The sequence below is a fragment of the Pelophylax lessonae genome (genome assembly GCF_965119305.1).
Source record: "Pelophylax lessonae genome assembly, chromosome: 13".
NCBI classification, from domain to species: Eukaryota; Metazoa; Chordata; class Amphibia; order Anura; family Ranidae; genus Pelophylax; species Pelophylax lessonae.
In genome coordinates, this window is record NC_138780.1 from 138514131 (window position 1) to 138530280 (window position 16150).

At 39.3% G+C, this 16150-nt stretch overlaps 1 protein-coding gene across 1 annotated transcript in view; it reads left to right on the forward strand.

Annotated features, from left to right (window-relative positions):
• PSMA3 (proteasome 20S subunit alpha 3) overlaps positions 1–16150 on the forward strand; it is a 32610-nt gene that overhangs the window by 13918 nt on the left and 2542 nt on the right. The window contains exons 4-9 of the mRNA XM_082242824.1: positions 3840–3941; positions 4040–4113; positions 5188–5260; positions 5750–5815; positions 13543–13589; positions 15537–15604. Coding sequence (XP_082098950.1) covers positions 3840–3941; positions 4040–4113; positions 5188–5260; positions 5750–5815; positions 13543–13589; positions 15537–15604 — 430 coding nt within the window. The remainder of the gene's footprint in view (positions 1–3839; positions 3942–4039; positions 4114–5187; positions 5261–5749; positions 5816–13542; positions 13590–15536; positions 15605–16150) is intronic.

The following is a 16150-nucleotide window of genomic DNA, read 5'->3' on the forward strand; positions in this document are numbered from 1 at the left end:
ACAGAGCATAAATGCTTTCTATGCATGGCTTACTGTGACATATCTCCTGGCTTGGAAACGAATGTTTATTTCAGTTAAATTCTTGACGTTTCTTAGCCTCCGTTCACATTGACAGTTAGCACCCTATTGCTGGCAATGGCAGTGTTCAAATTGATGTGACGCCGACTTTTCCGTTGCCGCATTGTTTTTAAAAAGTAATACAGTCACTACTTTTGGCGGCTTCAATAGTCATCTGTGCATAGAGCCCAGATGTCTTCAAAGTTGCACTGAGATGAGGCTTTGAAATCTTGTGATTTCAGGTGAAGTCGCTAGATTTCAAAGCCGCAGTCAATGTGAACAGCAGCTTAGCAACTTCTGAATGCAATATGTAACCCTGAGAACTGCATACCATGGTTGGTTGGATCACTATGTGCAAAATGCTGTGTTCATAATCCTGGTGGTTTAACTTGCCGACTGTATAGCTTACAAATACGGCGGCAAGCTGACACTTCCAGGTAGGGGCGCACATTTTTCTACACAGCAGGAGCTGATCTGTGGGTACCGCTGACTCTGTGTCCGCCGACATCCGCCAGTCATCCAGCACAGAGGCAGAACGGCGGTCTGACAGGGCGGAAGGCATGAATCCTGTGTCTCTGCAAAGCAAGGACATGGATCCATGCCTTCCCCTAGTAAAAGCACATCCCACACTGTAGTAAAACCTAGGCAAGGCACAGTTAACCCTTTGATTGCCACTGATGTTAACCCCTTCCCAGCCAGGGTTATTAGTACAGTGGCATATTTTTAGCACTGATCACTGTATTAGTGTCACTGGTGCACAAAAAAGTGTCAGTGTTTGAATGGCCGCTGAAATATTGCAGTCCTGCTATAAGTCACTGATCGCTGCCATTATTAGAATACTACAAATATTAATGCGTTGGCTAGGTGTTCATTTTTAAACATGTCATAGGTGTGTGTGTGTGTGTGTAGATCCATGCTGCATGAATTTACACACACCAATGATGTTTTTAAAAAATTAACACATAGCCAGCACCTCAATATTTGTAGTATTGGAGCTGCACAATTCTGGATAAAATGAGAATCCGAATTTATTTTGCTTAGAATAAAGATCAGGATTCTCAGAGTAACACCATCTTTTACATTATACAAAAAATGGGCTAACTTTACTGTTTATATTTCTTTTAAATTAACATATATTTTTTCCCAAAAAACTGCGTTTGAAAGACTTTGGCGCACAAATACAGTGTGACATAAGATTGCAACAATCGTCATTTTATTCTCTGCGGGTTCTTCTAAAAAAAAAAAAAAAAAAAAAAAATATATATATATATATATATATATATATATATATATATATATATATATATATATATATATATATATATATATATATATATATATATATATATATATATATATATATATATATATATATATATTTGTGTGTGTTTGGGGGTTCTAAGTAATTTTCTAGCAAAAAATACTGATTTTAACTTGTAAGCAACAAGTATCAGAAAAAGGCTTAGTCTTTAAGAGGTTAAACTTTCCTCACTTATAGAAGGAAGTTCATGAGAATGAAATGATACATTGTAGAACATTGTGTTTATTCTTCTCTAGAAGCCTTAGCAATGTTGATAAACATTTGCTGGAGGCTCTTTGTTTTTTTTTTTTTTTAGGCCCCTTTCTTGCGTCTCCGTTCCATCGACTGAGCCGTTCTGCTCAGCGGGGATCGATCCGCTGAGCAGGCGGATGACCGCTCCGTCTCCGTTCTGTGTGCTCTATGGGAGAATCGGATGAGAACGGACTGCCTGTGTGAAAGGGGCCTTAAGCTGTTAGTGAGCAGAAAACAGCTTTGTAAGAATCAAGGACATGCCGTTTGAAGATTGTGAGGGGGGGAGTGAATCGAGATCTATTTTTTTTTTTTTTTTTTAACGATTAATTGTGCAGCTCTATGTAGTTGTTCAAATATTTTTTGGCCCGAACTTGAAGGCAGTGGTTAAATATTATCAGAAATTGCACGTTGGGGGCACCGTTTTATTTTGATAGTTTTTGCTGCCTTTAGTAGTAAATATATAAAAATATCCCATAGTTTGTAGACGCTCTAACGTTTGTGCAAACCAACCAATATACGCTTATTCTGATTTTTTTTCTTTTTTTACCAATAATCTGTAGCAGAATACATATTGGCCTACATTTATGAAGAAATTAGATATTTTATATTGGATAGGTTTTATAGCAGAAAGTAAAAAATAAAATATATTAATTTTTTTTTTTCTTTTCATAATTGTAGGTCTTTTTTTTTTTTTTTTTTTCTTTTCTTTTTTTATAGCGCAAAAAATTAAAAACCGCAGAGGTGGTCAAATACCACCAAAAGAAAGCTCTTCTTGGGGGGGGGGGGGGGGGGGGGGACATACATTTTTTTTTTTTCCCCTTACACTTGCCTAACGAAGGGACCTTGTGTGGCTCTGAAGTATTGCCATATGTGTACCGTGTGAACAAAGCTTTGGACCCTTCCGAGGAATCCTTGGTGTGCTGATGACATTTCTTCACCCTTAATTTTATTTGGGTACAGTGTCACAAAACCGCAATATTGACAGTTTACAATGTGTTGTGTGTCCAGCAGCAATTACCACAGAATGTGTGGATGGCCGAGAATAGCTGCGGCTGCCCACAGCCTGTCATTATAGTTAACAGTGCTGACGGCTGTAAATATCTGTTCTCAGGTGCAGCTGTAAACACAGAGACAATCAATAGGTGTAAATGGGTGAGAGCAGCGTATATGGGGGAATGGGTGCTTATGTGCAATGTCGCTGTTCCCTGCTTTTCCTCGTCACATGGCATCAGAAACAGTGGATGGCACCTCCAAGTGCTACAGAGATTGACAGATGCAGCAGTGAGCGATATAATCGAAAAAGATATTAGATAGAGAGATGTATGCGTCTCATTCCACTCTTCCTCACTCAGTCAAAGTAATGTGAAGCTGACGGGGAGGAGAAAGCTGCTAGTTCATGTGCCAGATCGGCACCTCCTACACAGGCACAGAGTGAATGTAATGACTAATGGGAATTGTAGTTTATTATAAGCTAAGTGAACTACAGTCCCAGAGGGCATTGCCAGAAAGAAGCAGTAAGCTGAAATTAAAGCTCTGAATGTATTTTTTTTTAAATCACACAAATAGTGAGCTGTTCATAATACTGAGGTAAGCTATTTTGAAATAAAAATTATGGACATTGAGATTGTCATCAATGTTAGGCATGATTTATGAAGGAATTAGATTTTTAGTCCTGAAGGTGAACTTGCGCTTTAAAGAAAACTTGTCACACTAAATATGCTATCACAAAAAAAAAAGAAAATTGTAAGCGCCCCACCCTTAGATACATGTACATACAAAAGTTTTTTTTTTTTTTTTTTAATGTTTTATCAAAAAATGGGTATTCTATTTAGTTTGTCAGCACTAAAGTTAACTTGGTGTACTTTTTACTGATATGTGTTGATAAGGTGTTGTGCTAATATCAGATTTCTTAAAAATATGCAGCTACCTCCATTTTATTCTCCTGCTTTAGAAACTATATCATATTTGGGGTGTTAACTGATCTTCATGCCTGAAATGTGCATTTTAACACAATTTTAATACAAAAATGCAAAAGCAGCTGTGGCAGCGAAAGAGCATCTCTACTCTGCTCTAGTTTATATTTGTGTATGGGAAAGTTTTTGTATGTTGATTTTCTTTGGTCGTAAATTAATTTTGTAAGCTGTGCAGTAGTAATGAGTAGAACTACCCAAACCTTATGTGATTTGGAAGGGATCCATGTAACTATGCAATAATTATGTGTGAATTGCAGGCTGTAGCTGGACTATTGGCTGATGCACGTTCCTTAGCTGACATTGCTAGAGAGGAGGCCTCCAACTTCAGATCCAACTACGGTTATGATATTCCATTAAAGGTATGCTTACATTTGTAGTAATTCCCCCTTTTTTTTTTTTTTTGTTTTGTGACCATGGCTAATCTTTTTTTATTTTTTATTTTATACCCCCTTTGCAGCATCTCGCAGACAGAGTGGCCATGTATGTACATGCATATACACTGTACAGTGCTGTCAGACCTTTTGGTTGCAGGTATGTGATGAGCATTAACTTTCAAAATTCACCACTTATATATAAGGCATAAAACTCCACTTTAGATTAGCAAGGCTTCTTTGTAAAATGTAAATCCCAGTTTCCTCTATTCTCGGAAATCTTTCTGTAGTCCAGCCTGAAGTACAGAGGCTGCACACAAATCTTTCTTGTACTGTTTCATCCTCTGTGGTAGTGTCAGGCACTTCAGATGTTGTCAGTTACAAGTCATGAAAGTATATTACAAAAAGGGATGTCCAAATTGAGAACTTTACCTTACCTGCCATCTTTCGAATTGTCTCATGCTGGTCTACAGTGGGGATGTGCTTTCGTTTTCACATGCTTGGCATGGGCAGCCAATATCCTGTATTCAAAGTGCATCAGGTGGGCTGCTCATCACAGGACCTAGAAGCAGATGGAAATCACTGGAATATCAGTGTCTACTTCATTGATTTCCTGCTTCAAGGGAGATCGGCCAGGTATGGTATATACTGCACAAAGTTACATTGGTCCAAACTCGATGTAAAAATACACCATGCCTGGAATTCATCTTTAAGGGGTAAAAGCTGTGATCTCTACTAATCTCATGTAACATTCCCATTCTCACTGTCTTCAGTGTATTTCCAGTTTCTAACCAAACTTGTAATATGTCAACAGTCTGACATTGTTGTCTATGCATAACTAAAGATTGTGTGGGCATTAGCCTATAGTCGGGGACTGAATTTGAGGTTCCCTACACCTCATAGGTGGATTACCACTGCGTAAAGCTCCTTGTATTTGTAGGCATAGACTTTTTCCTTCTTTGACTGGGCTGCATTCCGCTTTTACCTATTGATACTTGAGTATGATAGGCGGCTCCATAACCAACAGCTCAGTGATGGAGCAGACAGGCCATCCCATGACTTTAGGAAGAAAACTTGAATATTGGAGCACTTTGGGTTTTGAGGCGTTAGCAGGATACTTGCTTGTCGTTACTATTTCTCCTTTAGAACATATTTTGCACATAATAGCTTATTCTAACTGCTCAAAATCTCAGAACCACATTCACTGCAACAATTTTCTTTATTTCATTGCCAGTTTTATGTTGGGATCCTACAATGAAGATGATGGAGCTCAGCTGTATATGGTTGACCCTTCAGGTATATCCTATGTAAGTTAGTTTTTTTTTTTTTTCTTTCTACTTACTACTTTTAACTAGAGTGTAGGTTACTGTAGTGCAGCAGGTCAAACTATATCTAGGATTATAGTGTTTTTTTTTTTTTTTTTTTGTCATCCAGTGTCACATCATGTGTAGAATGATCAGACAATTATCTATTAGGCAGTTTTGTGTGGTATAGTGCTCAGAATTTATTACTGGAGTCAGCTCTGGTTCTCAATCTTGCTGGAAAGTAAGACTGGTGAGAGGAACTCTTGTGTTTAGAATGGAAAATATACTCATGATTGTTAATGTAGATGTTGAGAGCCAAAACAGCATTAATGATTTTCAGGTGAGTCACCCCTTTTTTCGGCATAGTCTAATCGTGGATGACTGGATGACATATAGTTGTATATGCATTTTTTTCTTTTTGGAACTCCTCGTTCTGTGTCTCTATACAGGAAATTATTGTAAAATAATTGTGTGCTTTTTTGTACACTGCAGGGGTATTGGGGATGTTCTATTGGTAAAGCCAAACAAGCAGCCAAGACAGAAATTGAGAAACTTCAGGTGAGTGTGACATTATGTACGGTCAGGGGAGCAAGGAATAAAACAAGCAATATAGGAAAAGTTCATAACTTGTTAGAGCTGTCAATCAAGGTATCTATTGATTAAAGTGTTACTAAACCCAGAACCTGCATTCACTATATCTGGTCTCCCACAGTACACAGAACATGGAAATGCAATTATTTTAGTAAATCTAAACTGCTACAGTGGATATAAAAAGTCTACACACCCCTGTTAAAATGTCAGATTTCTGTGATGTAAAAAAGAGACAAAGATAAATCATTTCAGAACTTTTTCACCTTTTAATGTAACTATAAACTGTACAACTCAGTTGAACAAACTGAAATCTTTTAGGTGGAGGGGAAGTAAATATAAAAAAACGAAAATAATATGGTTGCATTAGTGTGCACACCCTTAAACTAATACTTTGTTGAAGCACCTTTTGATTTTATTACAGCACTTAGTGTTTTTGGGTATGAGTCTATCAGCATGGCACATCTTGACTTAAGCAATATTTGCCCACTCTTTTTTTCAAAAACACTCCAAATCTGTCAGATTGTGGTGGCATCTCCTGTGCACAGCCCTCTTCAGATCACCCCACAGATTTTCAATCGGATTCAGGTCTGGGCTCTGGCTGGGCCATTCCAAAACTTTAATGTTCTCCTGGTGAAGCCATTCCTTTGTTGATTTGGATGTATGCTTTGGGTCATTGTCATGCTGAAAGATGAAGTTCCTCTTCATATTCAGCTTTCTAGCAGAAGCCTGAAGGTTTTGTGCCAATATTGATTGGAATTTGGAACGGTTTATAATTCCCTCTACCCAACTAAGGCCCCTGTTCCAGCTGAAGAAAAACCGCCCCAAAGCATGATGCTACCACCACCATGCTTCACTGTGGGTATGGTGTTCTTTTGGTGATGTGCAGTGTTGTTTTTGCACTAGACATATGCCGGTTTTCGGTAATTCGATATATCGCGGTATTGCATAGCCACGGTATTGTTATTGTGGCATTTTTAAAATACCGAGTTTCTCTGTCAAGTCTGCCTGACTTGTGAATTGATACATTTCAGTGAGCTGGATGACTCATTCACTCACACAGCTAAGCCTTTCAGCATTAAGTCTCCTAACTATAAACAAAAATGATTACATTTGTATCTTTTCCTTCCCTCTGCCAGGGAGAAAGGAAGTTTAACCTCTTAAAGACTGGATCTTTTTCTGACACTTGTTGCTTGCAAGTTAAAATCAGTTTTTTTTTTGCTAGAAAAGTACTTAGAACCCCCAAACATTTTATATATTTTTTTAGCAGAGACCCTACAGAATAAAATGGCGATTGTTGTAATATTTTATGTCACACTGTATTTGCGCAGCAGTCTTTCAAACGCAATGATTAGACTTTAATGAATAAAAAAAAAAAAAAAAAAGTAACAGTAAAGTTATCCCAATTTTTTTTTTTTGTTACACAGAGAATCGTGAGAGAATCGTGATCTTTATTCCAAGCTAAAAAATCGTGATTCTCATTTTGGCCAGAATCGTGCAGCTCTAATATATATATATATATATATATATATACACACACACACACACACACACACACACACACACACACACACACACACACACACACACACACACACACACACACACACACACACACGCGCATAGCAGCCCACATTACATTATTATATAGCCATCAAGCAGTGTCTGGCCTACCTGGTGATGACTGGTCCTGGCGCTCTGATCCGATGGCCTGGTCTTTAAAGGGGCAAATCCTTGCGATCCAGAAGTGGTTAAACCTGCAGGAGGACCGGTGTTTTTATCTATTAATGACTTTACTATTGCTTTAGGCCTGGTTCACATGTATGCGGGTTGGTGGTTCACATGTATGCGGGTTGGCGGTTCACATGTATGCGGGTTGGCGGCCCACATTTGCACAGGCATAGCAGCCCATTGATGTGAATGGGCTTGAGCTGCTATGCCTGCGTTTTCAGCTGAAAAAAGGTGCATGCAGAATTTAAAAAAATGCAGTGGCCATGAAATCCATCCTTTTGCACCATGCGACTTACCTGCCGTTGCTGCACACGCAAACTGTTTTTAAATGCCGTGCCCACGTATACAAAAAATGCAGAAAGCTTGCCAGAGCAGGAACTGCAGGTTAGTCGCATGGTGCAAAAGCAGGATGGATTTCAAGGCCACTGAATTTTAAAAAAATGCTGCATGCACCTTTTTTTCTGCGGAAAATGAGGGCATAGCAGCCCGTTCAAATCAATGGGCTGCTATGCCTGTGCAAATGTGGGCCGCCAACCCGCATACATGTGAACCACCAACCCGCATACATGTGAACCAGGCCTAAAGCAATAGTAAAGTCATTTATAAACCACACCTCCTTCAGGTTTAACCACTTCTTGACCACAAGGATTTGCCCTCTTAATGACCAGGCCATCGGATCGGAGCCGAGCGCCAGGACCAGTTATCACCAGTTAGGCCAGACACTGCTTGATGACCTATTTTAGGCCTGGTTCACAGAGTCTGTACTGACTGACTATATAATAATGTGCATAAGTGAACCAAAGCCCCTAAATTCAGCAATGAAATTGAAGTGAGGTGGAAATTTAATAATTTAAATTTAATAACAGAATACCGTGATAATACCGTATACCGTGGCAAAACCTTAATCAATTAATCGCAGCATGAAAATCTGATACCGTCACAAGCCTATTTTGCACCAAACATATCTTTTGGAATTATGACCAAAAAGTTCAACCTTGGTTTCATCAAACCATAATACATTTTCCCACATGCGTTTGGGAGACTTCAGATGTGTTTTTGCATAATTTAGCCGGGCTTGGATATTTTTTTCCGTAAGAAAAGGCTTCCATCTTGCCACTCTACCCCAAAGCTCAGACATGAGGAATACGGGAGATTAATGTCACTCATACCACACAGCCAGTACTTTGCACATATTCCTGCAGCTTCTTTAACCACTTGCCCACCGCTCACATTGAGCGTACTGCGGCAAAGTGGCACGATCCCGTCCAGCGACGTAGACCTACGTCGCTGGACTCCTCCCCCTGTAGGCGGCGCTCGCGCGCCGCCGGAGGCGCGCTCCCGCTGTTTTCATTCACAGCGGGAGTCGGGCCAGGGGAGGAGCAGCGGCGATCGCCGCTGCTCTGCCCCGATCGTCGGGGAATCGAGTGAGGAGATCCGCCCGCCTGTGTAAACAGAGCGGGCGGATCTCCTAAGTGACAGGGACTGACAGATCGGAGTGTTCAGCATAGCTGGACATCCGATCTGTCCCTGTCTCACAAAGTCACCTCCCCCCCTACACGTCAGTAAGCACCAGGCATACATTAACCCCTCCCTCTCCAATAAAATTAACCCCTTCACTGCCAGTGTCATTTTTACAGTAACAGTGCATATATATAGCACTGATTACTGCAGTAATGTCACTGGTACCCCCAAAAGTGTCAAAAATGTCAGTCAAGGGTCCGATCTGTCCGCCGCAATGTCGCAGTCCCGCAAAAAAAATCGCAGATCACCGCCATTACGCGTTAAAAAAACCCACCAAAAATGACAGAAATCTTTCCCTTAGTTAGTAAACGCAATAACTTTTGTGCAAACCAATCAAAATACGCTTATTGCGATTTTTTTTTTTTTACCAAACATATGTAGCAGAAAACAAATTGGCCAAAAATGTAAAAAAAATTAGATTTTTACATTTTTTTGGGGGGGAATTTCAAATAAAAAAAAGTTAAATATATTGTTGTTTTTTCAAAATAAACGCTCTTTTTTTGTGTATAGCGCAAAAAGTAAAAATCGCAGAGGTGATCAAATACCACCAAAAGAAAGCTCTGTTTGTGGGAAAAAAAAGGACGTAAATTTCGTTTGGGTACGGTGTCGCACGACCGCGCAATTGTCAGTTAAATTCGCACAGCGCCGAATCGCAAAAAGTGGCCTGGACGGAAGACAGCAAAATCCTCCGGTGGTAAAGTGGTTAATGTTGCTGTAGTCCTCTTGACAGCCTCCCTGACCATTTTTCTTCTCATCTTTTCATCAATTTTGGAGGGATGTCCAGTTCTTGGTAATGTCACTGTTGTGCCATATTTTCTCCACTTGATGATGATGGTCTTCACTGTGTTCCATGGTAAATCGAATGCCTTGGAAATGTTTTTGTACCCTTCTCCTGACTGTTACCTTTTTAATAAGATCCCTCTGATGCTTTGAAAGCTCTCTGCGGACCATGGCTTTTGCTGTAGGATGCGACTAAGAAAATGTCAGGAAAGACCTGCTAGAACAGCTGAACTTTAATTGGGATTAATCAGAGGCACTTTGAATGATGGCAGGTGTGCACTGACTCCTATTTAACATGAGTTTGAATGTGATTGCTTAATACTGAACACAGCTACTTCCCCAGTTTTAAGATGGTGTGCACACTTATGCAACCACATTATTTAGTTTTTTTACTCAACCCCTGCCCCCCCCCCCCCCTTCCCCTTAAAAGATTTCAGTTTGATTTTCAATGAGTTGTACAGTTTATAGGTCACATTAAAGGTGGAAAACGTTCTGAGATTTTTTTCTTTGTCTCATTTTTTTACATCAGAGAAAGCTGACATTTTAACAGGGGGTGTGTAGACTTTTTATATCCACTGTAAATAACTTTCCTCACAAGTCACAAGACTGCTATATATTACTGATATCACGTCCTAGTAAAGCTTGTAAGAGGATATTTCATTCTCCCCTGACCCTCTGTCTGGACAGTGCTTATAGGCCCTGTGCTGATCACATGCACTCTCCCAATAAAAAAAGTGCACTTAGTTCTGCATTCCTGTGACCCAGATTCAGCTGACAGCAGGTTCAAGCCCACATACAGCCGATGTCACAGAAATAGGCCATCTAGGTGAGTATGTGTGTTTTTTCCCACAATTCATTTAAAACTGTGCTCCAGGCAAATATAACAACCTATTTTGTTAGAGTTGTACAGTAAAACTTAATTTTCCAGTCCCCTAGACCAGAGGTCCCCAACCCCCCGGTATGGGTTGTTTGGGGCCAGGCCATGCAGCGAGGGGTGGACAGAGAGCGAGCGAGGCTCAATTTGCATTGGTGGCCACTTGCGTTGCCACCTGGGCTCCAACTCTTATCTAGTCAGTGGCGGCAGGGGCCCTGATGTGGGCTGCGCATGTGGGGGGATCTGGATCCTAGTGTGGGTCTAGTGCACTGCCACCCTCCCTCCACCAGAGGGCATCCGCTCCCCTTCTCCCAGCAATACCACTCCCTTCCCTCTTTGTGGTCATGTCTCTCAGTATATGTGTGTGTGTGTGTGTATATATGTGTGTGTGTGTGTGTGTGTGTATGTATGTATGTATGTATGTATGTATGTATGTATGTATGTGTGTATATATATATATATATATATATATATATATATATATATATATATATATATATATGTATATGTATATGTATATGTATATATATATATATATATATATATATATATATATATATATATATATATATATATATACACACACACATATGCATGCATGTGAGTGGCAGGCTTCAGACCCCTGGCTCCTTTTACTTGGAGCCTGGAAAGCATTGCACTCCTGCAGACTTCTATGTGTCTGCTCGTACCATGTACAGGCAGACTGATGCTCACTGACAGAATGAATGAACTACCAGAGCGCTCAACAGCGCCATGGTAATTCATTGAAACTACAAGCCGACAGCTGCAAGGCTGTCAGGACTTGTAGTTTCCCATTCACAGAAGACTGTAAATGTCTTTCAAACAGTGACAGCAGGCGCCTCGAGAAGATGCCCACCCGCTGTCACTGGGGAGAAGAAAGGTAAAGGCTGCAGCTACTGGAACATGTTAAATGTTCCATCCTAAATTTGGATAGAACATGTAACATGTTCCAAAAGGTGAACTTTATTTTTTAACCTTTGCGGTGCAGGGAAGCCTTCTACAATGGAGAATTCTGACTTTCACCAGAATTCAGATTTATTTTGTGTCACACTCTTATCTTCTGCTTAACTGAACATTTTTTAAAGCTGTACTGAGGCAAATATAAAAACACACACACATATATATTTTTATAATCTGTTTTATTTTGGCAAAAGAAGAATAAACAGCAAGAAAAGGGAACATTGCACGTAACACTTTCCAAAGTTTTACATACTTACAGTTGTGGCATTGCTACACAGGCACTCATATAAATTGCATAGTTGAAATCCCCTTATACAAAAAAAAACACAATTATATATAATTATTATATAATCTAGTCAGATTTAGTAGATGCCTATTTCTTTACAATTCAACAAAATAGAACAAGTTATTAACTTGCATGTGATGAAGGCTAGGCTGATATGGAAGTCAATGTAATAAAAAAAAGGAAATTAAATATACAGGAAAAAAAAATTGGTAAAACACAATTTCCCCCAAAAAATTTCATTTAAAAAAACGCTGCGCAAAAATACCGTGTGACATAAAAAATCACAATGACCACCATTTTATTCTCTAGCATCTCTGCTAAAAAAAAAAAAATAAAGTAATTTTCTAGCAAAAAAAAAATACAGATTTTAGCTAGTTAACAAAGTGTCAGAAGAAGGTTTAGTCTTAAAGTGGTTAATAGTTGTGCAGTAAAGCTGCAGTTTCCGGTCCCCTAGACCTAAATGAGCATTTACTCCTTCATAGTGCAGGGGTAGCCCACTGCAATGGAGGATATTTTTTTTTACTTTCCCCAGAATTTAGATTCATTTTGTGTTCTATTCCTGGCTGTGCTACTGAATTTTCAAAAAAGATGATGAGTTTGTGTGTAGTTCCTTTCTTTTATATAGCCGTTTGACTGGTGTTGAGATCTATTTACAAACTTAAGGTTACCTGTTTAAATGTTGCCTTCCTGGTCACGCCCCCCCCCCTCCCCTTCTTCCCCATCAACATGCTAATGACATTTTTAAATAAAATCAGTAATTACATACCTTATTTTGGAGACTGTTCCATCATCACAAGGTCTCTCTGCTTCCCTGTGCAATGCAGACAGATCGTAGCACGGTGCTGTTTCTAGGCATCTTAAAACATTACAGAATGTCCTGCCTTGGTACTCCTAAAACCTCAAAAACCCTCAGCCCTGATGTAAGCAATGGGCGGGCTCTTAGGAGAGCGTGTACAAATATCAAAATGCCCTGATGGGTAGGTGTTCCTTGGCGGGATGTCAGTTTATAGTAGTGGGTGTCCCTGGGCAAGCTGTATTTGCATTCAGATAGCCCAGCTAATGACTACATCTGATGCCAAGCCTCAGCTAACATAAGGGGGGTGGATCAGAGCCAGCATGACTGGGAAGGAAAGGCCTAGATGATGGTGCATGTGCTCCAGCTAGAAAATAAAGTGGAACACATGACATTTTTCAAGTGATTTTGAAAGTCTGCTCCATCCTTTCCAATACAGAATAATGAAATGAAAGTGGTTCTAATGGCTGAAAAAAAAAAAAAAAAAAAAAAGCTCCCCCCCAACCTTATAATTACCTGAGCCCAATCTCAATCAAGCGATATGCATGAGAGCAGTGGCACTCTCCCTTCTCATAGGCTCAGAGATCAATCAAGAGAGCAAAAAAAATGGTTTACAATCACTTTAAACTTTAAGAATTAATTCTTTGATACCCTGAAATACTTACTGACATGTCTGTTCCATTGCATGTACTATGTACACTAATCCCCTTCTTATGTTTTGTGTTTGACAGATGAAGGATATGACCTGTCGGGAGGTGGTAAAAGAAGTAGCAAAAATGTGAGTATAAACACACTAGGGACATCATAGATGTAAACAAAAATGTTAACCTGAAGTACTTTCTATTTTTTTTTTTTTTTTTTTAATGTATGCCAGATAAGAGTGTTTCTAATTGTATGAAACTATAGATGTAAAGCATTGTGACTGAATGAATAAATTAATGAATAATAAAGTGAGTTCAGACTGGATGTTTTGGAGGTGCAGGCTTTGCTTTTTCTATACATATAGTCAAATAAACCCAATGGATAATCACTGTTATCAGACCAAGATTAAAGTGGATGTAAACCTGATTCATGAAATTTGGCCTAGGCACATATATCTGCAGTGTTTTTTATTTTTTTTATCGCTCTCCAAAGCCGGTGGCTTTCTCCTACTCCATTCTTCTGTTATCAGCATGATAACTTCTGACAAGCTCTCCATCAGCTGAGATAAAACCAAGCTTAATTTTTTGTCAGGTGGGTGCTATAAATCAATTAGCAGAGAGCTGGTCTATTCACAACACAATCCTTCCTCTGCCTATGTGGAGTGGGGGTGTGTGCCTTTCCTCCAATCAGTGGGGACACAGTGTTATATACCAAGACAACACTCCTAGTGCTAAACAAGAAAAGAAAATGTGTTACACAATCTGCACTTTCTAAAGCATATAGGAAGCTGATGACAGCAGATATACTTGTAAACCCTATGTAAAGAGATTTGTTTCATCTCTGTGTATTATCTTAGGCTGTTCACTTCACTGGGTATACTGTGAGGGTTTACATCCACTTTAAATATATTGAATGGGTGTACCTGAAATGTATGGGTTACAATTCACACAGTTGTATCAGGCATACCTTAATGCTTGCATTAATTTTAAGACCACTAAAGGAAAATGGGAGAAATACAGGGCTACCTTTCTTTATCTCTTTAAAAAAAAAAAAAAAAGCTGGTTTCCGGACTGCCCCTAGCTTCAATATTTTAGACATGGACCTGGAATAAGCATGCACATCAAAGATTTAATGATTCTTAGGGGCTCATTTATAACCAACAGTGTTTTTTCCTATCTGCACTTCTAATACTCCACTGCGGTATGCAAACTGTAGACTGCATTTTTTGATCAATTTAAAAAAGCAGACCAGGGTGTGTAGCCTGTGTTGCCCCACAGAGTTTTCTTAATACAGCTGAAAGCGTTCCATGATTGGGTGAGAGCTGGTACTATATGACTTTTACGGGACACATGGCTGGCCTTTCCATCTGTTTTTTTTTTTTTTTCTTCTTCTTAGTCTGCCCATTCATGTTTTTTGCTCTCCACTGCATTTTAGACTTCCGAAGCTAGTGGCGCACAATGCATACTTGTGAAGCACACCACTCATTATAAATGTGCGGTAGTTGTGCGTGGGTTTGATTCAGAAGATGTCTTGCTGGATCAGAGACAAGTTAGCGTAAGACTGGTGGAATATTGGAAGGCGTGGGGGGATCATGGAGCAAGGAAGCTTTTTCATCCTTGGTGACAAACCTGGAGCAAAATAAGAAGACAGGAACAGCCTCGTCACCTTCTAATAAGAAGTGCCTGAAGAAGGACCTTTTGTGGAATGATTACCAAATATTATTTTAATGAAAGCTGCAGATAAAAAAAAAGATTGAAGTTCACGTTTGACATTACATCAACACATAGTTTTATATTTTTAGCACTTAGCTTTACAATTACAATGTTCAGGCTGTAAAAAGTTCTGATGTCAGAATGTGCTCTTTTAAAACCATAACAGGTCAGAGTACAATCTCTTACAATTGGAGCCTATTAGAGGAGTATAATGAGAGAGTACATTGCCCTATTGGTTAGATTTTACTTTGAATAGAACTGGGTAAGACAGGTATTTGTATACAAACGTTTTTTTTTTTTTTTAAAGATCTGGCTATAAAAAAATCTAGCTATTCTGTTGACAAACCTTTTTTTTGTTTTTCTTTTTGCAGAATCTACATTGTCCATGATGAAGTAAAAGATAAATCTTTTGAACTGGAACTGAGCTGGGTTGGAGAAGGTAAGGACATGTATTTGTTATAAAGCTGGTCAATATGTTTGACTTCAGCATCATGATATATTTTTTATGTTTTCTATTAGACACATCAAGAGAGGGTCAAGCCTGCCATTCATGTCATAGTTGGGTGATCACAGCACAGACACATTATTTCGCTCTTGATAGGTGTTTATAGGTTATCATATATTGCCAGGAAGGTTAAGCTTCTTATAGTAATTTTTGCCACATAAATCAGTTTCTTCCCCTCCTATTAAGGGACACAGGAAGTCTTAAATCTTCAGGTTATATTGCCGCCTACAGAGAGATTAGACACTGGCAGGCAAAAAACTGTAGACCTGCCCAGGATAACCCCTTCTACTATTAGCATGCCTCAGAATTTTGCTAGCGTCCTAGGAGGGTTGTTGTCTTTTCTTCAGCTCTGTTGTGTTAGAGTAAGAGCTGGTTCACACATGCATCAATACCATGTGTTTTTTAAGCTGCATTTGTTCAGCCTTTTTAAAGCCTCATACCCGCCCTTCAACACCTGTGACTGTACACACAGGAGCAGGA